Here is a 23,829-nt window from a genome sequence, read left to right as displayed (position 1 = left end):
TATGAGGGGGTGTACTTAGTTTGCAAAGGTGTTTGGGTGGGTGGTGCATGTCAAAAGGCATCCACATGCATGTCAGGACCAAAGGTTTTCATTAGAAAATTGTAATGGGATGATCAGTGTTATTTACTTAACCTGTCAGTGGTTTCAATGTTTTGGCTGATAAGTGTATATGTAAACTGTGCGTCCAAACATAACATTGTATCATTTTTTTGATAACGACGAAGAGGGACCTTTTGTGTGTGTGTGTGTGTGTGTGTGTGTGTGTGTGTGTGTGTGTGTGTGTGTGTCTTACTAAGCTCAAATCATTCGTGTTAGGGGTGAAGCCAGTTAGCATGCCAATATCCAAGATTGTCATGGATGCATCGCGCTCCCTGTCTTTATACCTGTGCAGAAAATGGAATGAATAGATAAAATAAGGAATGTATTGGTAGTAAAATATTATCAAATATTACAATACATAACTGTTATAAAGCTATATAGTTATAAACTGTGACAAAACAATATTTTTTGAGAAAATTGAACTTGGTGGTGAAAATTAACTGCTTTTTCTAAAGATAATACTTAACTTTAAATCTGGACAAGAACTCGACAAGAAATTTAACTTGATAACTGCAAGATTGCGTGATACAATCAACAGCTTCAGACCAGCTGCCAAATGGTTTGGAATCTATGGATGTTCAATTGAGTTTAAAGTGAGTCGGACAAATTCAAAAAAATATGTGACCATGATATCTGCAACATTTCTATTTTTTGAAAACATGAGAAATGAAAGCAAAAAAAGTTGCTATACTGGGAAGGGATAATGACAAAATCAGGGACATGGGGCTACTAAAAACAATAGCAACACCGAAAAGATGATAATGGAAATAAATTGAAAATCAGAAATAGCCATTTAAATCTAATGTTTATTTATATGATTTCTTTTATGTACTTACAAAACCGTTATTTTCAGCCTGTATATCTTCTCATCCTCGGCCATTTTCTCTGGAGGAACAAAAATTTGGATGAAAATTAATCTTTTCTCATAAGAAAAGGAGGCAGATGTCAATACAAAATAGATTAATGTGAGCAATGAGACAGAGGGCACCAAATTACCTGGAAGGAGCTGCACTGACAAGTTAAACCTCTGACAGTCACTCTCCTTTTCTTTCGGTAGAGCGTAATACAGCGACACCATCTGTTACACAGACATTAAATGCATTGTGATAATGTCAATAGGCTTACAGACTTAATAGTACTGTCCACGTGAGGTTATTTAAATGTCTTTGTTCTTATCTAAAAAGGACATATCAATAATCAACAGATGATAAAACTCAGAACTAAATTAGTGTTTTTTATGTACCGTTAGCACTGCTTCTCCTGTGCCTGTGGCAGTCACTTTCACATTCCGGTTTATTTCATTGATCTGGGGGAATTTCAATGTGCAACACACACACACACACACACACACACACACACACACGTATAAGCAGGAGAAACATACAGAAAACTTCATGGATGATGATGTTAATGAAACATTGTGTGTTTGTGTGTGTTCTGACTTTAGATGTTCTGGTGCCATAGTGGTTTTCCCTGTTGAGGTTGTACTTGATAGGCCTAGACCTGCCCGGCAACAAGATGTCCACATTCAGGTCATACTCTGGTTCTTTAGCACTGGCCCAGTACTCTGCTACAGCCTGGTACACGAGTATAGTAGCCTAGAGAGTGTGGGAGAGAAGGAAAATGAAGTAGTTTGATCCCAGCAAAGAATTGAAACAGTGCGAAAAGATAGATAGATCGATAGCTGGAGGTCTGGGTTACCTGAGTTGATCCATAGCCTCCCTTCACTCTCCGCTGTTTGTTGAACCATCTCACAATAGGTATGGCTTCTTCGTAGGCCTTTATTAACAGAGGGGTTGGAGACAAAGGTTGTTATATAATAGAAATATCATTTTGATCCCTTATTGTTATACATCCATGTATATTTCCAAAGCATACCTTAGATTTCGGGACTTGTCTGTAATGTCTGCGTTTAACAAAAATGTTTATCTTGTCTCTGTGATAGATTACTTCACTTAAACAAGAGGTACAACATATTCTCACTCCGACCTCATCACATATTGACATTTGGTCATGGACTTTCTACGTCCACATACGATGTGCAAGGTACCCTGGGTGTGTTGGTTGTTGACGTTCTGGGACTCTGTGTCTAGTACTGCCTGTTACATGCATTGTATTCTTTCAAAATACACTTCAGTTTTCACAGGAAATTTAACGCTTACATACAGTCTCTTTCAAAATGAACATACATTGGTACAACACGGCAAGTTTGGTGGAAGGGGGCTCTGGCTTTAGAAACTTACAGGATGCAAACACCAATCTCTAGGCTGAAAGTTGGTGTTTGTTGGACCCATCCACTGACCTTCACCGCCTAAGCTTTCATCCTTGTCCTACAGCATTTCCCCCTGATGCCACCAGGCGCCTTTAAACTATAAGGGCAACCAGCCGCATACCGTGCCGACATTAAAGGACACCCTTTTTTTTGGTGGTTTCTGATGCCACAAGTCACTGCCCAAGCGCCAGATTTCGATGACTTTGGAGTGAGACTTGGCTCAGTTGTAAGTCTCTACAATGGGATTTTATTCTTTACTACCTAGCAAGAAATATGCCTTTGGTTATCCATATAGAAGCAACTATGATGTCAGCAGTGTTGTCAGGGCTCAGAGGCTTTGCAGTGACCAATCTTCTACCCTGTAGTGTGGTACCATAAAAGATAACTCCACTGAATGATTTTATAGCATGCTCTGTTGATACAGATAAGTAGGACATGCTCACCTTGGCCTTGACCAGAGCCAGAAGAGCGTAAGCTGTGGCCTCTAATGTGTAAACACGTCCCCTAGGTGTCGGCCAGTGGGACAAATCTAAGGAAATCACAGACACATGTAAATGCATTACTATTCTATACTTCTGACAAGCCAAGATATGTTCTACTGTTACTTTAACAATGCTATTACACTACACTTTTTCTCGGAAGATGTATGTGTATATTGCATAAAGAAACCTGGGGAAGCAAACTTCAAGAGGCTCTCCTGGTTCAGTTTGTTTTCATTGGCCAGGGCATATGATGTTATGGCAACAGCATATGGGTTGATTAAGCTGGGCAGACGCTTCTCCAGATAGGCTGCTGCTTTTTCTATACTGCCTTGCAGACCCTGAGCATAAGGAAAAAACAAAGAAAGTGAGGAAAAGGAGAATAATGGGAGAACATATAAATTGTAGAGATTCCTGAATCTGACAAGCTTAATCCTTGTGGGTCCTCAGGTGGTCCAAGAGGCCAATCCTAGATCCGCATATCAAGGGGGTGTGAGATAGAGGTTTTTGTGTGGTTTGGGCATTTTTTATTATGTTTTTTTCTTTCGGAGGCCATTCTTGACTTCTGCAACATGGTGGAGGTTATGGTTTTCATTTGTCCTCCTGGGACATGGTGACCTGTCTAAAGCTGGGAGAAGAGAAATTGCTTTGGCAGCTGAGAGTAGGGAATGTGGATCATGAGTTGGTGTGTGACAGGGGCAGCAATGGTGGGTAGACTGGCCTCCTTGGGGACACTGAAGTTAGTGCATCTACCCTGCCATAGATGTTGAGAATTCTCCTAAAGCACCTCTGCTAGTGAGCATCTAGAGGTTTCAGTTGTCTGCTCACGTGATCCATGTTACTGAATTTGTTCAGTAAAGTGGGCAGCACTATCAACTTTAAGACCAGAAATTTGGTTTTGGCCTTGAGATTGTGATTCTCAAAAACCCTTCTTCTCAGCCATGCGAAAACCCTGCTGGGACTGCAGGGACCGTGATAACTTTCCTCATCAATGCTGTACAAAAAATAAGGGCCATGTAGGGTGGTTGGTTTTGGTCTTTGATACTTTTCTTGAAGTTGGTTAGTGCCCTTGCAGTCTGCTGGCTGTTGGATCTCTAGGACTTTCTTTGTCCTCCACTGGTTCTTCAGTTCCCTAACCTGCCCTTTGAGTGACTGCTTTTGCATTGAGTGCTCTTTTATGTGTGCAATTTATGTATTTCTGCCATGTGACAAAGGATGCCAGCGTTGATGAGGTTTTGGTTGGTTGGTTTGGGTTTGATTTTGGCTTTGTGTCCAAGATGCTTCTTAAGCCATGAAAATGACAAACTTAAGCATACTGCAGTGTGTCTCAGTCCCCCAATCCCAAATGGATCCCTTATAGACTCGTTGACTCAAGCCCTTACAGAGCAAGGACCAATTCCATTTCTTCCCCTTAGCCCTTGTCTTAGCCCTTCCCATTAGTTTTGCACATTCACATGAAGGGAAGTGGTGTCCCAATTCTCCATCAGGTTAAGAGCTAACCTGACGGAGAATTGGGACACCACTTGGGATTGGGGGAGTGTCTTCAGGACACTACTTGGGCAGTTCCTTACTGAGTACAGTCTGAGACTTTTGTCAAAAGATGGTGTCATCTGGCCATTTTTTCTGTACCCTTCTTTTTCGTTGGAGACAAATGGACATGACGGAGTGGATGAAGTAATGGTCAGACCAGCAGCCATCTGCCTGCTCATTGCTCAGGTGTTCAGTACCTCATTGGGATCATTTGCTGTGATGTGGAAAAGTCAATGGGGTGCCAGAGGTTAGAGCAAACTGGTGGTCCACCATTGTAGTTGTTGTTTCTAGTGCATCCTCATTACAAAGCAACTATGGACATGCATAAACTCAGGAGATGACATCAACGTGTCCCAAATGCTCTTTTTTCCATGTCCACACAGATACACAGTAACCAGAGTTTTGAAAAACTGCACCTTAGAAGGTGTTTTAAAAAATCTCTGTTTTAGAGACCCAAAACTCTGTTTGTGTGTGAATGAGAGTTATGCCAAGATGTTGAGGCAAATATGTTTGTAAAAATATCTGTATGTAGACACTTAGTTGTGTCATATCCTGTAGTGTAAGATTTAATCACTAATCAGGTAAATGTTTTATTTTGCACAAGTTGATTAAGGTTGGAGTTCATGTAACCATGTTTTATGTATCCATGTAAGGCAAAGCACTTTTACACAAGTTTGAGTATTCATATATTGAAAACACACACATACCATACCATGTATTGCCTGGAACTGTAATAGTAGACACACACAAGGCACAAGGGACTGTATAGGAAAAGTCCCCAAGTTCCATATGTTTTTAAAAAAATAGGGTGAACCCGAGGTCAAACCTAATGGTGGGAGAGTTTGGGGATTTCCAGGCTGGGAGAAAAAGATTACACCATTAGGACATGTCTGGGCATGTCCAGGCATGTCTGTCTGCAAAGGCAAAAAGGCCTGCCACCAGTGGGTAGGATGGACTAAAGGAAAAAGGTGGAGATTCTCTCGAATCCTCGCCAGTATAAAAGGGAGCAGTGCAGAAAGTGAAGCTTCAGTCTTGCTCCGGAGCTTGACTCATTGAGTTGTGATGTGTTTGTTGCCAGCGAGCACTTTAAACTCAGTTGCATCTGATTCTACGTGTCTCCAGTGATTTTTTGACCTCTGAGTATTTGAGTTTTTGATATCTAATGGAAGACAAAGAAAGTCCGTTCGAGAAGAAAAGAGCGAGGTCGGGAGCCATCTGGCCCAATTCCAGGCACAGATTTTCGCTTCAACAATCCTTACTACATTCCAACATTTTACCATGAGGACAGATGAGATTCAGCCCTTTCTACTGAAAACACAACACTAAAATATGAATCAGCCTTTCACCAGATCAATCAAATTGTCCTGGGAAGGACCAGTCATGGGGTTAGGGGGCAATGGACAAATGCTATATTTACTGTGGTCTATTTAAAGATAGTGTTGCTGCTAATAGGTCCCACTTAGTCTTGATATGCTTATTTGTATATTATGTGCACTTAAACTATTACACAAGTTGATTCAGTGCTACATAAGTGGCAACATGTTACAGTTACGATGGCCCCAATAGGGTTGGGTCGGTATGAGGAAAAAAAAAAAAAGTTCTGTTTTTTGTAAAAAAAACAAACAAAAACAAAACAAAACAAAACAAAACAAAACAAACAAACAAAAAAAAACATCAAGTCGGTAATACCGGATTTTCGCCACTTAGGGGCGCAATTGACTCATTTAAAATAAAAAACGACAACCGAGTGACAGTAACAAGTTGTTTCTTTTATTCCTTACAAATAAATTTTGCAGCTTACTCAATCAGTGCAAACAAGGGTTGCCTCCTTCATCTGGCTCAAAGCCAAAGTGTTGCCATAGTGGCGTATTCTTTGATTTCGTCGAGACTAAATTGCTCGCCATTATCGACTCCCAAACTCCAGGCTACAGTAGAGGCCTCGGCACATGCGCACTCGCACCCCCTAGCTCAGTCCCCGCCCCACCCCCCACTCTCTCCTGCTTGCTGTGCGCTTGGTGAAGAGGCAGACACAGGTGCTCACAGACACGGGCGTATTATAAGCGGAGCGGACTCTGTGTAAAAATGTCCGTGAAAAATCCCCACGATGTGAAAAATACATGCCGAACAGAACAGAACAGTCTTTTGTGTGACACTGGTGCGCGTAGCGGAGTCCCCGCAGTCGTGCTTTGCGCACACAGGGCTTGCGGACGTCCACTTTTACCGGGCGGACCTCCGCGGCGTACACTCCGCCCGAGTATGCTGTCCGGTCGGTCTCAAAAAAAAAAAAAAAAAAAAAAAACGGTCCAAGACGGAGTACCGAACCGAATTGGTATTACCGAGAACCGACCCAACCCTAGCCCCAAACCAATTTTTGTTTAGGACCCCCAGAAGCCTGGGGTCGGGTTAGCTGTCCTTTTTGGACCTGCCACGCAATACGAGCCATAACCTCCTTAGTTACAGTTACCATTGGGGTGTAGGGTTGGTAAACTGTACACAGATGAGATACTCACATTAACAGTAGCTGTACATAGTATGCGTGACTCCTGCATGGCAATGAGGCAGAAGGCTGTCATGGAGGCATCTGAGTCTACACCACGCACATCCCCCTACGCACACACACAAACACAAGCATATTATTACCATCATCAATATTAAAATTCTGTTTATTCATCAATGACAGCCGGTGACATGTAATGGTTTTCATTTTGATTTGGTCTTTTGTTTAGAATCATGTTGAAGACTGATGTTAATAATAACAGTGCACCTACGATCATGGTTTCATGAGACACCGCTGCGACTTCTCTAAAAAAGCCACCAGGTTGCTGCGCGTTGTGAATCAGAAACTCAACAGCATCACAGATATGTTCCTTTTGCACCGCCACCAGATTGTTGGCAATGGAAAACACCTTGGCAACATAAGCTGTCAGCCTTAGATAGGAAAGGAGAGAAGAAGGTGTGATAGTTTAGTTTCATTTATTTGTACATGAAAAACATCGCTTCTCACATAGTCAAAATCTAGGTTAAAGGAGGGTGTGCCATCATTTATGTATGAGTTCATGCATGCCAGGTCTCACCATGCGCTGCTTTTGTGATCAGGATACGCAGCAAAGGACCCATCATTTTTACGGTTGTTAATCTGATTGTTGTAACCTAGATAAAATAAATACACAACTCTTCTACTGACAGCTTTTCAACTCTGCACAGAATCTCATCCATTGGAAGCCAGTTTGAGCAGTTAGGTGGTTTATACTGCTGTCTACCAGATGTCTTTTTTAATACCACTTCTGCCAAAGTCAGTGAGCTTCTTTTCTTACACACAAGGGCTTTAAACAGAATTTCAGGTATCTATGCTAAGGAATGCATTCGTTTGAGCCCACCGGTGCTGATGTGTTGGAGGGCTTCAGTACGTCTCTCAATGTATGCAGGTTCCCACTGGTTGGTTTTGTCCAAATATGTGATTGCAATGACAGGTAGGGTCAAGTGGATCATGTTCTCCTCTCCACAGCCTGAGGGCTGATAGATCAGGTTTTCCATTGATCTCCAATTAATGTTGTTCGTCAGATCAATTACTTTCTCTTTTCCTGCGAACATTTCCAAAACAAGTGAGGTCATAATTTGCCAAAGAAGAAGTAATACTGCAGTCACTTTATCACATGCTATGCCATAAGATATGTTACCTGTCACCGAGATCTGTGTGGTAGAAGGTGTGTTTGGAACAAACTCTGTCTTAGGAATCTCACTGTTGAGAACTTCTTGTTGTGTACCATCTAAAAGGCAGAAAGTATTTACATGTTTTGGGATTCATTCACAAATAATAACAGATATAATAACTTGGGGAATGGAATGGGGATGCATAGTTAAAGGCCATTAACTACGAAGAGATCAGAATAATTATGTACTAAACAAGTAAAACTAATGGCCCAGGTTCTGTACATCAGTAGCTTTGTAATCTTGTATCATAGGGCACATTTATCTCGATAATTTATAGTCCTCCATGGAGAAAACAATTAAAGACCACTGGTCACAGAAACATAAACACAAGAAACACAAAGGAGCTCACAAAAACATGTATCTCTTGTATTATTGCTGCAGTCAACGGAGGGCAGTGATCTGTATCTGAGATAGTTTGCATACCATCTGGTAAAAACATGTCAGTAGTTCTGTGAATGGTGAGCCCTTCATGATTTTTAGAGGGCTGTGCTGTGCAGATCCACAGACACGGTCAGATGACACAGATGTGCGCACATACATGTGCAGATGTGTGTCCACACTGATCATACAAACTGTATGCACATGCTGACGTGTAAACAGACACCCAATGTTGTGTACGTAAAACTGCATATGCATTCATTGTTGCCCTGCTGTCCACTATCGGCCCAGCTATAGATTAATATTTTAAAGCCCCTACAAGGAACTTTCATTTTGAGTTGATTTTGGCGACCCTGTGGACAAAAACGGCAGTGTTTTGCCGGAATGAAGCCTACATTTCCCATGAGCTCTAGCGTGTATTGTCGTAAAGACGCTTACCTGGCTCGCGCATGTGTTTGTTTTGGGGATGAAGGAAACAACAAAATGGGAAAACTTGGCCCCCGCTTCTATCGGGGATCCCAGCTCACCTCTGCCGCGCCCCAGCTCCACCTCTCCAGTGTAAGCACCACTGCCGCTGGGGTAAACGCAGCGGTCGGCTGGTAAGGCTGAAGGCCTGTTTGGCGAGCACTTCCACGGCTTCTTGGACTGAGTATGGAGCGGTGCCTTGCCTCTTTATTTCTCGGCACTCTCTGGACCCTGTTGACACCTGGCTGGTACCTGTGGTTGGCCCGGATGAGGTGTTCCAGCCCCGCGGCTCCTGCTCTCCTCGTCCCCGCTGGCGCGGGGTGAATCTGCACAACCTGCGGCCTCTGTGTGTGGCTGCCCGGACAGCTGACCCGCCGGCTCCTGCCAGGATTGGGCTGGTAAATGCTAGATCGCTAGCAAACAAAACGTTTATCCTGAAGGATTTCCTGACTTCCCGAGGATTGGATTTTCTCTGAGTGACTGAGACATGGCTGACTGTTGCTGAGTCCAGTGCTTTCACAGAACTTCTACCCGATGATTGCTGCTATTTTAATTCCCCGCGGACATCGGGTCGAAGAGGAGGAATAGCGACTATTTATAAGAGTCATAAATGTAAGCAGCTAGGTAAGATGATGTGTGCCATCTGAGTGCCGTAAATTGCTTCGTCCTGGAAGCGACCTGGGGCGGACCTGTACACAGTTTCCTAAAGGTATGGATATACACTATATAGAAATAGCTTATCTTCACACCGATGGTCTCATTTGCTGTTGTAGATCAAGCACAGACATCAGCAGAAATGAGAGACTTTTGCATATCCAGTTAAAAGTTCCTTGTAGCGGCTTTAATAATGAATTACTGTTTTTCAATTTCTGGTAATATTACTATGTAATTCATGGCCAGTAAATTAAAATGTTACAAAATATGTTTTTAAATTATTACGTATTTTTACATATTGTTAGCTTGTAAACTCACCTGCACCTTTTTTCACAGGATCCAGAGTTAGAATCTGGGGAGATTTTACCAATAATCCTTCGGGCTGAAAAACACAATTGAAAAACACAATTGGACAAAAATCAGAAATCACAACTTCACTATTTTTTCAAGTATACTTTTTAAACTTATGTATAACAGAATAGGTAGTGGGAATTCTTTGGGATCTTATGATGGGATCTGATTATAGCTCTTCAGTTCAATTCAATTCAGTTCCTTTTACTGTCACTGTAAATAAATACAATGAAATTCAATGCACATAATAAAACAGAACTCATTATAAAAGTAATAAATAAATAATACGGGAGGGGATAAGATATCATTCATTCATACACTAAACACATACATACATACACACACACACACACACACACACACACACACAAACAGTGCCAAAATATGTTTGAACATGAATAAGTTAAATTTACTGCACATACAGCAAAAAAATAAATAAAGATATTGCACATGATATAAGTATAAATATGAAATAATAATGTTCAGTGAAGTAATGGCTTTGGGGTAATATCTTTGTGCATGTTTTAATTGTCAGATAGAGTCTGTTTGAGGGCAGAAGGTCAAACAGACGATAGGCAGGGTGACATGAGTCCTTCAAAATGTTTGTTGATTTCTGGAGGCAGCAGGAGGTGAAAATGTCTTCCAGGGCAGGTGGGGGTGTGTTCGTTAAAATCCAAAGCGTTACAACTAAACTCATAATCAATTGTAAAAACATGACTAGCACTTCAGAGTACCCTGCAGCATGTTTGTTAACCTCCATGACTGTATAATAAGGCATTAAGTATATTTACAGGAGGTATCGGATCATATCGTCAGGATTTGACACTGCTCAAATTTGGGTGCAGCTGAGATAATATGGAGGGATACAGAGCTGTACAGGACAGTTCAGCTCCACCCACACCTCATTCATTAGCATTAAGTCAGGAGAGGAAGGGTGTGGGTGAAATGGATACATTTCAGCATAACAATACTTTCCTAGCAATATCAACAAGGTTTTTTTTGCGGACTGAGATCCAAAAACACACCTCTGACCTGTGATATTGCTCTGCTAGCTACTACAAGCCACAATCTAACATTTGGGAGTGGTTTTATAGGATGGACAGGGTTAAATAATCATATTTAATTGGATAAATTTAAATAACTGATGTTAAGGTGCTATCAAAAACATTCTAATGATTTTAAATAAAGTAAACACAGTGGGAAGTTGTGCATAATGGCACTGTGCTTTGATGTGGCCCTTCTCAACATATCTGTCCTGCTCTCCTCAGATGGCTGCCAACATTTCATTTACTCAACTCAACTCAACTTTATTTATAGAGCACTTTAAAAACAACCACAGCTGAAACAAAGTGCTGTACAAAAATAAAAACATAAGACAAACAATAAAAACAATAAAACAGTAAAACAAGAGCAGAGTCTCATGCTGGGTTGAAAGCCAAGGAGTAAAAATGGGTTTTAAGACTGGTTTTAAAAACGGACAGTGAGGGGGCCAGTCTAATGTGGACAGGTAAATCATTCCAGAAACTGGGGGCCACCACAGAAAAGGCTCTATCCCGTCTGAGCTTCCGCTTAGACCTCGGTACATCCAGGAGCACCTGATCAGCTGACCTGAGACACTGAGCAGGAGCGTAGGGATGAAGCAGCTCAGAGAGGTAAGGCGGGGCGAGACCATTTAAAGATTTAAAAACAAATAAAAGAATCTTAAAATGAATTCTAAAGTGCACGGGCAGCCAGTGGAGGAAGGCCAGAATGGGCGTAATGTGTTCCCTCTTACGTGCTCCAGTTAGTAGCCGAGCAGTGGCGTTCTGAACCAACTGGAGACGTGCGAGGGAAGACTGGCTGACTCCAAAATAATGTGCGTTACAGTAATCCAGCCGGGACGTGATGAAGGCATGGATTACTATTTCAAAGTGCTTTTGTGCAAGAAAAGGTTTAACCTTTGCCAGCTGCCTAAGGTGAAAGAAGCTGGACTTAACCACTGCACCAATTTGACACTCCAATTTAAAACCACTGTCCATCTTAAAACCCAAGTTAGAAACTGTTGGCTTCACATATAGTGCCAAGGGGCCCAAATCAATAGGGGGGTTTCACAAGAGCTATTTGGACCAAACACCATCACCTCTGTTTTCTTTTCATTGAAATTTAAAAAGTTTAAGGCCATCCAGTCTTTGATGTCATCAAGACATGACAGAAGCGGTTGTAGGGAGAAAGCATCTCTCTTCTTCAGCGGCACATAAATCTGACTATCATCAGCATAACAATGGAAGGAGATGCCATGCTTTCTAAGAATGGAACCCAGAGGAAGCAAATACAATGAAAAAAGCAGGGGCCCTAAAATTGAGCCCTGTGGAACCCCATATGACAGAGGAGCAGAGTGGGACTCAGAACAAGCAAGGCCTACACACATAGTTCTGTCTGCCAGATAGGATCTAAACCACTCCAGAGCACTACCCCAGATGCCCACATGGTGCTGCAACCGGGATACTAAAATATTGTGGTCCACAGTGTCGAAGGCAGCTGTTAGGTCCAACAAGACAAGAATTACATAATCACCAGAATCATTTGCCAGAAGGATGTCATTAAAAACCCTTAGTAGAGCTGACTCTGTGCTGTGCAGGGTTTTAAAACCAGACTGAAAGACCTCCAGGATATTATGCTCATCCAGAAAAGATTTTAACTGTGCATGAACAATTTTCTCCAAGATTTTCAAAATGAAAGGCAGCTTAGAGATGGGCCTGAAATTAGCCAATATAGTGTGGTTGAGGCTAGGTTTCTTCAGCAGGGGCTGCACTATTGCATGTTTAAAGCTTATGGGGACAACACCAGAAGACAGACTGCTGTTAATGATGGCAAGGACCAGCTGCCCTATACTAGGGAAGATTTCTTTAAAAAAGTGAGGAGGGACAGCATCACAAGGGGAACCTGATGGCTTGATATGGCCAACCACATCATCTAAAAGTGACAAGGTCACAAGCTCAAATTTATCAAACACAGCCTGGCAAGGGACAGAGACAGAGGGGTCAGAGACAGGCGCTGAAATGAGAGCCCTTGTGTTTACAACCTTGTCTATGAAAAAGTGCAGGAAGTTATTGCATAGCTCAGGGGATGCTTCCAAGCAGACAGACTGCGGGGCATTTAAAACAGTGTCAATAGTTTTGAATAACACACGAGGGTTATTGCTATTTGACACAATGAGGCTTGACAAGTATTCTCTTTTGACTTCCTTAATAGTGTTCTGATAACGGTGCCAACAGTCCTTTAAGATTTGGAATGAAACATGGAGCTTGTCCTTCTTCCACCTGCGTTCAGCTTTGCGGCACTCCCGTCGAACTGCATGAGTCCTGTCACTGAACCAGGGCTCGGGTTTCACTTTAGGCTGCCTTGTTTTTAATGGAGCCACAGTGTCCAGAATGGTTCGGCATGAGGAGTGGAACCAGGAGCTGAGCTCCTCCATGTCAGCAGACATTGAGTCAGAGGAGGCACAGAGCTGATCGAAAGCAGCAGAGAACTGACCAGCAGTGGAAGGGTTAAAAGTCCAATGGTGCTGACCAGGAGCGCAAGATTTAACTGCAGTACGAGACAAACCAACTTCAAACAATACGGGCATATGGTCAGAATTGACATGAATATTAAAATCCCTAAGAAAAAGGACACGATCATAGTTTGGCATGATTTCAGCCAGAAAATCCGAAAAGTCTTTCACAAAGTCCTTATTGTACTTGGGGGGCCGGTAGATGACAGCGCACATCACCGGGTCAGTGCGACCCACCTCAAATAAAGTCGCTTCGAAGCTGGAGAAAGAAGATGACACAGCACACTGCACCAGCACCGATCGAGGTCTCTGTCACACAGAGAAAATCCAGGCCACGGGAGCTGAAGAAATCCCTCAGGATAAAAGTTTTGTTTGCCAGTGATCTGGCATTTACCAGCCCAATCCTGGCAGGAGCCGGGGCCTGTATTTCGGCGGATTGGGGAGCCCGGAGCAGCGTCTTCAGGTTCCGGAGATTCACCCCGCGCTGAGGGAAGGTGACAGGCGACAGGTACCAGGCAGGCGTTGATCGGGTCCAGGAAACGCTGGGGCACAGCAAAGGGAAAGGATAATCCATGTCCTGACTGGGAAATGGACGGAGATCGTGCCAGGCAGACCTTCAGCTTCACCAGCCGGAGACAGAGACACTTCCGCCGGGGGGGTAGAGCCCAGGCCCGGTAAAGGTGAGTTGGGATTTCTGACAGGAGCAGGGGCAGAGTTTTCTGTCCACCATGATCAAATATACTTAGATCTCTGACATTATGTCTCAGATCTAACAGGGATTGGCGATCATACACCTGCAGAGACTCGATCTGTACAGTGCCAAGGATTACAAACAACAAAAATGCCAGCCAAAGTGGGAGCAGCAGACGACCAGCCATACACACTGGCGCCATCTTGCTTTGCAACAGACCTTATTTACAGATAAGACGACATTATTATGTATTTGTGGACAACAGAAAAAATGCTCTTAACCTCGTACAAAGAGTGTTTCTCTTACCACCACCTGCAGAGTCTTCACAATTCCATCACTGATATCTTGGTCTTTCACAGCTGCTTTAACCTCAATGCGGTATTGTCCTTCCCTTGTGGGAATAAGAATGAAGGGTACAGACTGCGGAGTTTTGGCCCCAACTTCAACCTCCTTGCGATATTTCCCACGCTTAGAAGCAGCACTGCACACGTGTGTCTCCTCAATCAGATCCACACGTACCTTGAAAACAAAACAGAGATACAGAAGGGGAGGTACTGTAAAAGTAGCTGATAAAAGATGGTCAGCTACCATGGGCGGATTATGAGATGATGGGCTCCTGGGCACATGGAAAATTGTATCTCTTTGTATTTTCTGTGCATCTTTTTGTGGTATTGTGTCTCTCTGGGGTAATTTGGTGTCCTTTTTGGTCACTTTGTGCTTCTTAGGATATTTTGTGAGTCTTTGTGGTTGTTTTGCCTCTTTTTGTAGTATTTGATGACTCTTTGTTGAGATTTTGTGTCTTTCTTTGGTTGTTTCCCCTCTTTGTAGTTATTTTGTGTCTCTTTGAAGTATTGTTGTGTCTTTCTTTGATCATTTTGTGTCTTTGGTTGTTTTGGCCCTTTGGTAATTATTTTGTGTCTCTTTGAAACAAGGTTGTGCATTTCTTTGGCTATTTTGTGTCTATATGGTTGTTTATCCCTGTAAATGTATCCATGATGGTGCATACAGTTCATTGATATATTTCATTAATGCATAATTGATTCCATGATTGGTTCATATAAACAGTTAATTCATAGTTAAAATTGTATTGCTAGCTACATGTGTGTAGCCTACGTTTTCTCTGGTCTAATTTACTTTATTTTATTATATCTAATTGTGTCAATTGTGTTATTTGTATACAGTTTTCACGGTGTGATGGAGATTGGATGGCTTCATTAAACCAGTTCCTAGAAAACTACTTGTGTTCGTCGTGCCCGTAGGGGGATTCATAATCCCCTTTTGTAGTTATTTCATGTCTCTTTAAAGTAATGATGTGTCTTTCTTTGGCTGTTATAGGTCTCGTTATGGTTGTTTTGCCCCTTTTTGTTGTTATTTTGAGTCTCTTTGAAGTAATTTGAATGTAATGCATTTTGGGAGTGAGACAGAGGGAGTGACATGCCACAGGCCGGAGTCGAACCCGGGCCGCTGCGGCAAAAGCCATATGGGACACCTGCTCTGTCCACTAAGCCACCAACATCGCTTTGAAGGAGATTCTGCTTGCTAAATTTCACATGCCGCCCCTCTCTCCTTGGCAGCTTTAGCGCTGTTACTTTTTTTACGAAATATATGCTCATATTCGCTGTAGGCATTCATGAGCACCTCCAATTCCACAGGTGTAAAATAAGTTGATTGCTTTTTCTTTATGGTTTACATGGTGAATTGAGGTATCGAGGCTCCATTGATGATGGCTTTTTATTATGGTTGTGCACGTGCTTAACTCAAGGGGTACGTCCCAGGTCCCTTAAAATTACTGCTAACAACCTAACCTAGCCACCTTACCTAACTGTTTAGTCCCTCCCACTTAGGAAAACATACAGGGAGTCAGGAGTTAGGAGTGAGGAGCGAGGATTGCTGATTAAGAGACAAGAGACGGCTTTACTCTGAAGCATCCGGTAAAGCTTTTCTGTTGACGGCGGCACAGCTGGATCTGCTGCATAACAGAGCCAGCGTTTGGCGTACATCCCAAGTCACATTATATTTGCTGATCAAAGCCGTAACCCCCACTCCCCGCCGTCATGACTTAAGTCACACACTTTTGCGTGTATTACCACTGCTATTGAGTCATTTACTGAATTTTTTCGCAATTAAAGAACGGTCTGTAGCCCTGCCACTGTCACTGTGATGAGCATCATTATCATTATTATTATCATCATTATTATTATCACTATTATTAAATCTACTCGCCATCATTCAACAAGTCAGCTGCTGAGTGAATAAGACATATCAGACCTGTCAGTCTACCTCAGTCAATTCAATTTTATTTATAAAGCCCAATATCACAAATCACAGTTTGCCTCACAGGGCTTTACAGCATACGACATCCCTCTGTCCTTAAGACCCTCACAGCGGATCAGGAAAACTCCTCAAAAAAACCCTTTAACGGGAAAAAAACAGAAAGAGAAAGAGAAACCCTCAGGAAGAGCAACTGAGGAGGGATCCCTCTTCCAGGACGGACAGACGTGCAATAGATGTCGTACAGAACAGATCAACATCATAAATTAACAGTAATCCATATGACACAGAAAGAGAGACAGAGAGAGAGACAGAGAGAGAGAGAGGTGCAGGACAGACGGTAATGACAGTAGCTTACAACAACATTAATGAAAGTAATAATATTAATATTAATATTACCTACAGACTATTAAACATTATTCCACTCACATGACATGCAGGACAATTAATGATGGGCAAATGTGTTTGTGTGATTGTGCTCACTCTGTTTCTTTTCTTTTGACTTTTCTAAGATGACAGATGCTGAATATATACTCCCTATCTGATGCTGTGGCTGTTTGTGGTTGGCTGAGAGGGATGTGAACTCATTAGTTTGCATCTGTGTTAATCAAATCAGGTTGGGTTTCCATTACGCGTGCCAAACGTGCCAAACGGTGCCAATCCCCTTTGATCTGACATCAGATGTGACGGGACAGTCGATATAGAGATTATGTGCTGATTGCAGATAGTTGCATTGAATAGTGGTTTTTGGGGTATTTATTGCATTGTTAATGTGCCTGATATTCTGGAAACCTGCCTGTGAGGTTTTGGTGACATGTGCGCACTGTCCGCCAGTCAGCCAAACTTCGGCTTACACCGGCTGCGCTCCGCCTGCGCTGACAGGCGAGCTTTTAGCGCACTTTCGGCGAAGCCTTTTGGCACGAAACTGTCACTGTGCCAAGCTGGATCTGTCGACACCTCCCCCTGCTGCGCTGCCACACCCATCTCAGCACACCTCGGTCTGCCAAACTGCCAAACTGAGCGTGTCTCGGGTTGCGCTGCTCAAAACTAGCTCTGCGCGGGGTTCGCCACCCTGCGCTGCACCGGGAAACTAGAGCCCTTTGTGTTTTCAATGCAAAGAATGCATGTAGGTACACTTGCACTGTTTCTCCGCCATCTCGTTCAAATGAGCCAGACGTAGTGGGCGGGTATTTATACGTCAAGGCCTCAAGCTGGAAAAGACTTCCTGTTAGGAACCTCTTGTGTTACCTTACACATCGCACCGAACAGATCCCTCCTAACTCCTAACGCTAACTCCTTACTGGCAGGAATAAGAGACATGAGACTGCCTTAGAGATGGCGGACCTCGAACGACTTCCGGTTCAAGTACGGAGTTAGTAGTATAAAAAAAGAGACTTGGGACGTACCCAAGGTGTACCTACTCAGAGTTGACTGAACTAATTAGAATCAGCTGTTCTGGAACCGGATACTCAGAGTTTCCCAGCTCAGGGTAAGTCAACTCAGAGTTCAGGATTAGACCCAGGATCAGGATCAGATTCCGATGATGTCAAACACTTTTTGTCATTACTTACAATAACCATAATACTATTTCTTGCCAGATTAGTGATCCAGTCCCTGTACTGACTGAAGAATGCAGAATTAACCGAATCTACTGAAAAAACGTCACATTGTTTTGTGAGACAGGCCTATACATTAGTTCCATTCATCCTCTTTTTAGCAACCTGTCGTATCATAGTCTAATATTTCCTATCCTTTTGCCCTGAATTGATTCATGAAAAATATGGTCCAGTATGCTTACTTGAATGATTCAGACTTACAGTAGAAATAGTGGGGCTGTAGTTGTGGATGACTGCTTTAATTTCCAGCTGCTCTCCACGAACAGCAGAGTAGGGCAATCTGAGATCAATGAAGAAGTTCTTCCTGACAATTATCTCCAATGGTTCAGCCACACAAATACCTTAAAAACAAACAAACAAGAAAACAGACAAAAAAACAATGACAACAACAACAACAACAAAAAACAAGGCATGAATCAATGACAGAAAGGGTAGCTGGGTGAGGAACAGACTAATGGAAATAGAGAAACCATGGAATGTAGTTTGGGCTCTTGGTTTTGAGGTTTGTAGCGCAACTAAAACACAAGACAGATTTAATTCATTGAATCCTCACCGAGAGTTCTTGACAGACTGATGCCAGTGAACTGCCAGGTTGTGATTGAGTCTTGCAAAGGAACACTTTTTGTCACTGATGTGGTGTCACTGAAACAAAGAATAATACTTTTAGAGGTGAAATTAAAGCTATCAAAGTATTTTGTGAGTGTATAAGCTTCAGTTGACTCACCAATTAGGTTTACTATCAGGGCAAGGGGGCAGCGTGATATCTGACCACAGCCAACTTTCAGGGAAGTTGGTACGAGAAACAATTTCATTGCTGTCCATGTAACTGTCTTCCTCTTCACCTAAAGTGTCATTAAAAAGGTTATTATACTGATTGTTTTACTGTTTCTACCAGTATGACCATGAGTAACTACCCAGGGCTTCAACCGATCCCTTGTCCCCGTCTCTTACTTCGAGCCAGTCGCAGGCTATCCTCCTTCATCTCAGCTCGCTGGATTTCCATCTCCTTGCAGCAGCGCAGGAAGGCCTCAACACAGGCTGCACCATCATTGATGTACTCGCTGCGCCTCTCACAAGTGTATGGAACGGGGGTTTCCCTCATGCCATCCAAACAACATTCACGTTGCAGTTGGTCCTCATATTGACTCGCTGGAAAGAAAGGGGGTTGTGGGGAGAGACAGAAGAAAGAAGATATGGAGTACAAGCAGTGTTGCCAGATTGGACTGACCAAAAATAGCCCAATCAGAGGCTAAAACCCGCCTGATCTTCATAACAGTAGCCATATCTGGTGAATCTGGCCAAACCATGGTGACAACAATGAAAAATTCATAGAAGATAGTGCTAAAAGTTTTCATATGGACAGATGTACTGTAGAATTTTACAAGACTTTTATCACAGAGTGATGATAGGATAACAAAGTGAAATTACATTTGGTTAACAGTCATTTTGTATCAAGCTAAGCCTGCTGTACATAGCGCCCTCGTAATGTCAATCATACTACTCGCTTGAGGATTTACTACTATTTACTATGACGGCATCCATTAACCATACAGTCTACAGTGTCAGCGAGTGCCCACCGATTAGCTTCCTTCACAGATGGAGTTGCAACTTGCCACTTAACCTCTTCAGTTACTTGGTACTGAGAGCGGTGCTCAGCAGCCACCGGCATGCGAGGCCTGTCAGGCGCAGTCCAAGTTTAGACACCAGCAATGGTGGACTCACTGCAAATGTTTTGATGTGTGTTTTGCCGCCATTAGAGTGAGGCAGAACTTGAGGCCAATAATGCAGACACCTGCTCTGACTGTCAACATGCCACCACCTCCAGTCATCCCCTCTGAGACAACAGCATCATCTGCAGATAATGACATATCTCTTCTGTGCCCGGTACTTCAGTGTCCTGGGATTTTACGGCCCGGCTTGCCCAGCTCCGGCAGCTTTTGTCTTGCCCCCTCTCATCAGATGCATTGCTTTGATGATGGAGTCGCTGGTAAGACCATATTCAGGAAATGCATTGCAGTATGGTGTTGTGGGTGGATATCTCAAGCCTACAGGCGGTCAGGTAGGGATCCTCCCTCTGTGTTTATGTATGCAGTGTGGCAGTCTTGGCAGCCATGTTTTGTTGAGTGAGTGTTGAGGACATATGAAAGCATTGTGGTCTACGCCCGGTCTGTTCATATGATTCTATCTCTTAGACATGTTGGGCTCCTTTTCAGGGTCTGTGCTCGCTAGAACAACAGCGAAGAGGGTTGGGTGTATGTCAGCTGTGTTGCGCTTGACTCCAATCTGCGCATGATACACCTACATCTTTTCGTGCTCCTTGATGACCCAGGAAATGTGTTGTGCAGTGTGTCTAGTGCTTGTCTTTTGACCCTTGCAAGTTAAGGTCATGGCTCCAACCAGTTCAGTTCCATACTTTCTGGGTTGGCTGGGGCCCTCTACTTCAGTTCAGCTGCCAGGTTACAAAGAAGTAGGCATGCTACAGCAACTAACTTTTAGCCAATGAAAATCAGTATGGCTGGGTCAATGTCATGTCATTCATTGGGCTCCACTCACTGTCCCTATAGTACCCCAATACATGGTATGGCAAAGTAGAGTACTGAAAAAATCAGCAGCGCAAGAAGACCTTCTACAGACATCACGGAGAGCCTGACCTGAGGGACATGAGATGTTCCTCGGTAGTTTAAGATTGTGTTTCTTACCCAAGCTAGTTGTTACGTCCATTATAGTTGTGGCTCGTTTTTTCCTGCTGAGGGCCGGACAATTCAAATCTGGAAACACAAGGCAGAAAAAAAAAATTCACAGAACCCAACAGGGTGGGACCAAGACTTGATTTCTGCTTTGTACAACTTACACTAAAATCTTAAAATGTGAGGTAATTTTAACAACTGGACATGTGGACAGGATGTGAGGAAATGAATCTTCAACTGTCCTTCATATTAACTGGATTGTTTGGAGATATGTCTCAGACATATATGGTATGCCTTAGCCCTGAGCCCCAGACATTAAAAACACCTTTAAAAAAAGTAAACAGTAACATGTTGTTCAGGAAACAGTGTCTGCATTGCTAAATTGGAAAAGATAAAATGATTTGTTTGGGTGAACTAACCCATACAAACGTAGTCCCTCTGTTATCTACTGGGTTTGTACCCCTAAACCTAAATTAACTGATATTTCGGCTATTTGAGAGCAAGGGGGAAAAAGCTGTAAACATAATTCTGCCATATTAGCACCTGTACCAACTCCTGGAGAAAATGTCTGGCTCTTTAGTTGCTTAACCAACTCGCTTTGTCATTTGGTGCTGGGCAGGAAGTGTATAATGGATTTTAGAGCACTTGCAGTGAGAACAACTGCCTGCTGCTTTGCTGCTCAAAACTGAGCAGGCAGGCAGTACAACCAAAACAAAATATAAGCAATTTTACTCTTTTTTACACAGGTAGTTTTAGATGCATGTTTTGAAAGTACACAAACCGCACACAGTGTTTGGCTTAAACAGTATACTTTGACAAAGAAAACCTCACGGGTCTATGTACACTGTCACTTTTATTTCGTAATTTGACTGTTTGTTTGAACATAGTTCATTTTTAACTGTGATGACTATGGGGTGCCGTTTGTAAAGTGGCTCACGCTGAAAATAACATCAACATTTTGCCACATTTAGCTTCAAACAATGTTTAAAAAAGTGTTGTGAATTTTTTAATGTCACCTTTTACCACATTTACAGCAATATTTGTTAACTTAGAAATATATTAAATCTAAATATTAAATGTGACACCTAAATGTTAAATGTTAAATCTAAATATTAAATCTAAATGCTAAATCTAAATCTAAATGTTAAATCTAAATATTAAATCTAAATGCTAAATCTAAATCTAAATGTTAAATGTTAAATCTAAATGTTTTGGATGAAACTAAATATTTAGCTAATATGCAAATTCACACTGCCGGTCACCGGAAGTACCAAAATAAAAGCTTGAGATGGTCAGACTGTGTTTATAGAATCAAATAATGAATTAAAACCAACTTATCGGGGGAAATGGACACTTGAAAATACATTAGCGTGATAATAACTACCTAAAATAACAAGAAACATGTTTGGAGAAATTTTATTTGACTTGTACTTTGAGTTGTTAATGTTCCTTCGGAGGGACTAACAACCTGAGCTAAGCTAACAACCGTTAGCTGTTAGCCCCGTTAGTGGTGTCTGTAATGACTCATTAACTGATTAAACGGTCTGTGAAAAAAATATTTTTTTTCCAGCGGATGTCTTAGTTACAACATGATTGAGCTAGCAAAGCAGTTTTGTGTTGGTCTGTGTGGTATTTATTCAGTTTTGGGAAATCACGATGTCTAGAAAGCATCAGTGGCCGCAGCAGCAGCAAAGCTAACATCAGGACATCATCTGTTAAAAGCTTCCTGTTGTCGGATACGACATGAAACTACTCCAGTTAGCTCAATCATGTTGTAACTAAGACATCCGCTGGAAAAAAATATTTTTTTCACGGGCCGTTTAGAGTAACTGAGTCATTACAGACACCGCTAACGGGGCTAACAGCTAACAGTTAGCCCCGCTAATCTACGATAAGTCCATGTTATTATTATTAGAACGTGATAGTAATGTTTGTTCAATCATTGTGTTTATAGACTTCACAAACACCAGATTAGTCTAAACGGTAATATAGTGACGGGAAAATGTGAGATATTCATATATATATGTAACGTTAGCTAAACTCTGCTGGTTTTCTACCCAGAAGTATTTGTAAACAACAAGGTGATTCCCTGCGAAGGGACACTAACAACTCAAAGTAGCCTACACATCAAATAAAAATTTTCCAAACATGTTTCTTGTTATTTTAGGTAGTTATTATCACGCTAATGTATGTTCAAGTGTCCATTTCCCCTGATAAGTTGGTTTTAATTCGTTATTTGATTCTATAAACACAGTCTGACCATCTTGAGCTTTTATTTTGGTACTTCCAGTGACCGGTAGTGTGAATTTGCATATTAGCTAAATATTTAGTTTCACCCAGAACATTTAGATTTAACATTTAACATTTAGATTTAGATTTAGATTTAGCATTTAGATTTAGATTTAACATTTAAATTTAGATTTAGCATTTAGATTTAACATTTAGATTTAGATTTAATATTTAGATTTGACGTTTAGATTTATATTTCGCATTTAGATTTAAATTTAATATTTAGATTTAGATTTAGATTTAATATTTAGATTTAACATATAACATTTAGGTGCCACATTTAATATTTAGATTTAACTATTTAATATATTTCTAAGTCAACAAATATTGCTGTAAATGTGGTAAAAGGTGACGTTAAAAAATTCACAATACTTTTTTAAACATTGTTTGAAGCTAAATGTGGCAAAATGTTGATGTTATTTTCAGCGTGAGCGCGATCTAAAATTTCACTATCAGCTTGAACTGCTGCAAGCCCTCTTGACTTACCATTGACTTACCAGTAAATGAAACTTAAGCAAAGAGGCCAATGTTGTTGTTTTCTATGAAAATGGAGGACAGTGGCAAGTTAAGCTGTCCTGAATGGACAATCAAGGCATGAAAGCATTCAAGAAGCATTGTGTGGAAGTAATTTGGGTTCTATATTGTAGATGGAAAAGTAACTAACAAAGACACGGTTGTTTGTCGATGTTGTACAAAACAGCTACGTATCGTACTCTACAAGGACAACAAATTGGCAGACTCATCTGCAGCATTAACTTGCCACCCGAGCGAGACAGCGGAGGCACCACAGACGAGCAGAGCAAC

General features: G+C 41.9%; 1 protein-coding gene across 1 annotated transcript in view; it reads right to left on the bottom strand.

The window, feature by feature from the left end:
- Window positions 1–23,829, bottom strand: part of LOC125886023 (complement C3-like) — a 43,464-nt gene that overhangs the window by 5,456 nt on the left and 14,179 nt on the right. The window contains exons 17-36 of the mRNA XM_049571924.1: window positions 20,749–20,817; window positions 19,001–19,198; window positions 18,774–18,891; window positions 18,603–18,691; window positions 18,251–18,390; window positions 14,469–14,681; window positions 9,907–9,970; window positions 8,058–8,147; window positions 7,758–7,961; window positions 7,455–7,530; window positions 7,149–7,308; window positions 6,891–6,986; window positions 3,041–3,191; window positions 2,815–2,900; window positions 1,801–1,878; window positions 1,542–1,697; window positions 1,343–1,405; window positions 1,096–1,177; window positions 936–984; window positions 293–383 (exon numbers count right to left, since the gene is read on the bottom strand). Coding sequence (XP_049427881.1) covers window positions 293–383; window positions 936–984; window positions 1,096–1,177; window positions 1,343–1,405; window positions 1,542–1,697; window positions 1,801–1,878; window positions 2,815–2,900; window positions 3,041–3,191; window positions 6,891–6,986; window positions 7,149–7,308; window positions 7,455–7,530; window positions 7,758–7,961; window positions 8,058–8,147; window positions 9,907–9,970; window positions 14,469–14,681; window positions 18,251–18,390; window positions 18,603–18,691; window positions 18,774–18,891; window positions 19,001–19,198; window positions 20,749–20,817 — 2,273 coding nt within the window. The remainder of the gene's footprint in view (window positions 1–292; window positions 384–935; window positions 985–1,095; window positions 1,178–1,342; window positions 1,406–1,541; window positions 1,698–1,800; window positions 1,879–2,814; window positions 2,901–3,040; window positions 3,192–6,890; window positions 6,987–7,148; window positions 7,309–7,454; window positions 7,531–7,757; window positions 7,962–8,057; window positions 8,148–9,906; window positions 9,971–14,468; window positions 14,682–18,250; window positions 18,391–18,602; window positions 18,692–18,773; window positions 18,892–19,000; window positions 19,199–20,748; window positions 20,818–23,829) is intronic.

Source organism: Epinephelus fuscoguttatus, linkage group LG3 (assembly GCF_011397635.1).
Source record: "Epinephelus fuscoguttatus linkage group LG3, E.fuscoguttatus.final_Chr_v1".
In the NCBI taxonomy this organism is placed as follows: domain Eukaryota; kingdom Metazoa; phylum Chordata; class Actinopteri; order Perciformes; family Serranidae; genus Epinephelus; species Epinephelus fuscoguttatus.
Note: the sequence above shows the minus strand (reverse complement) of the source record. Positions and strands in the feature narration are given on the sequence as shown.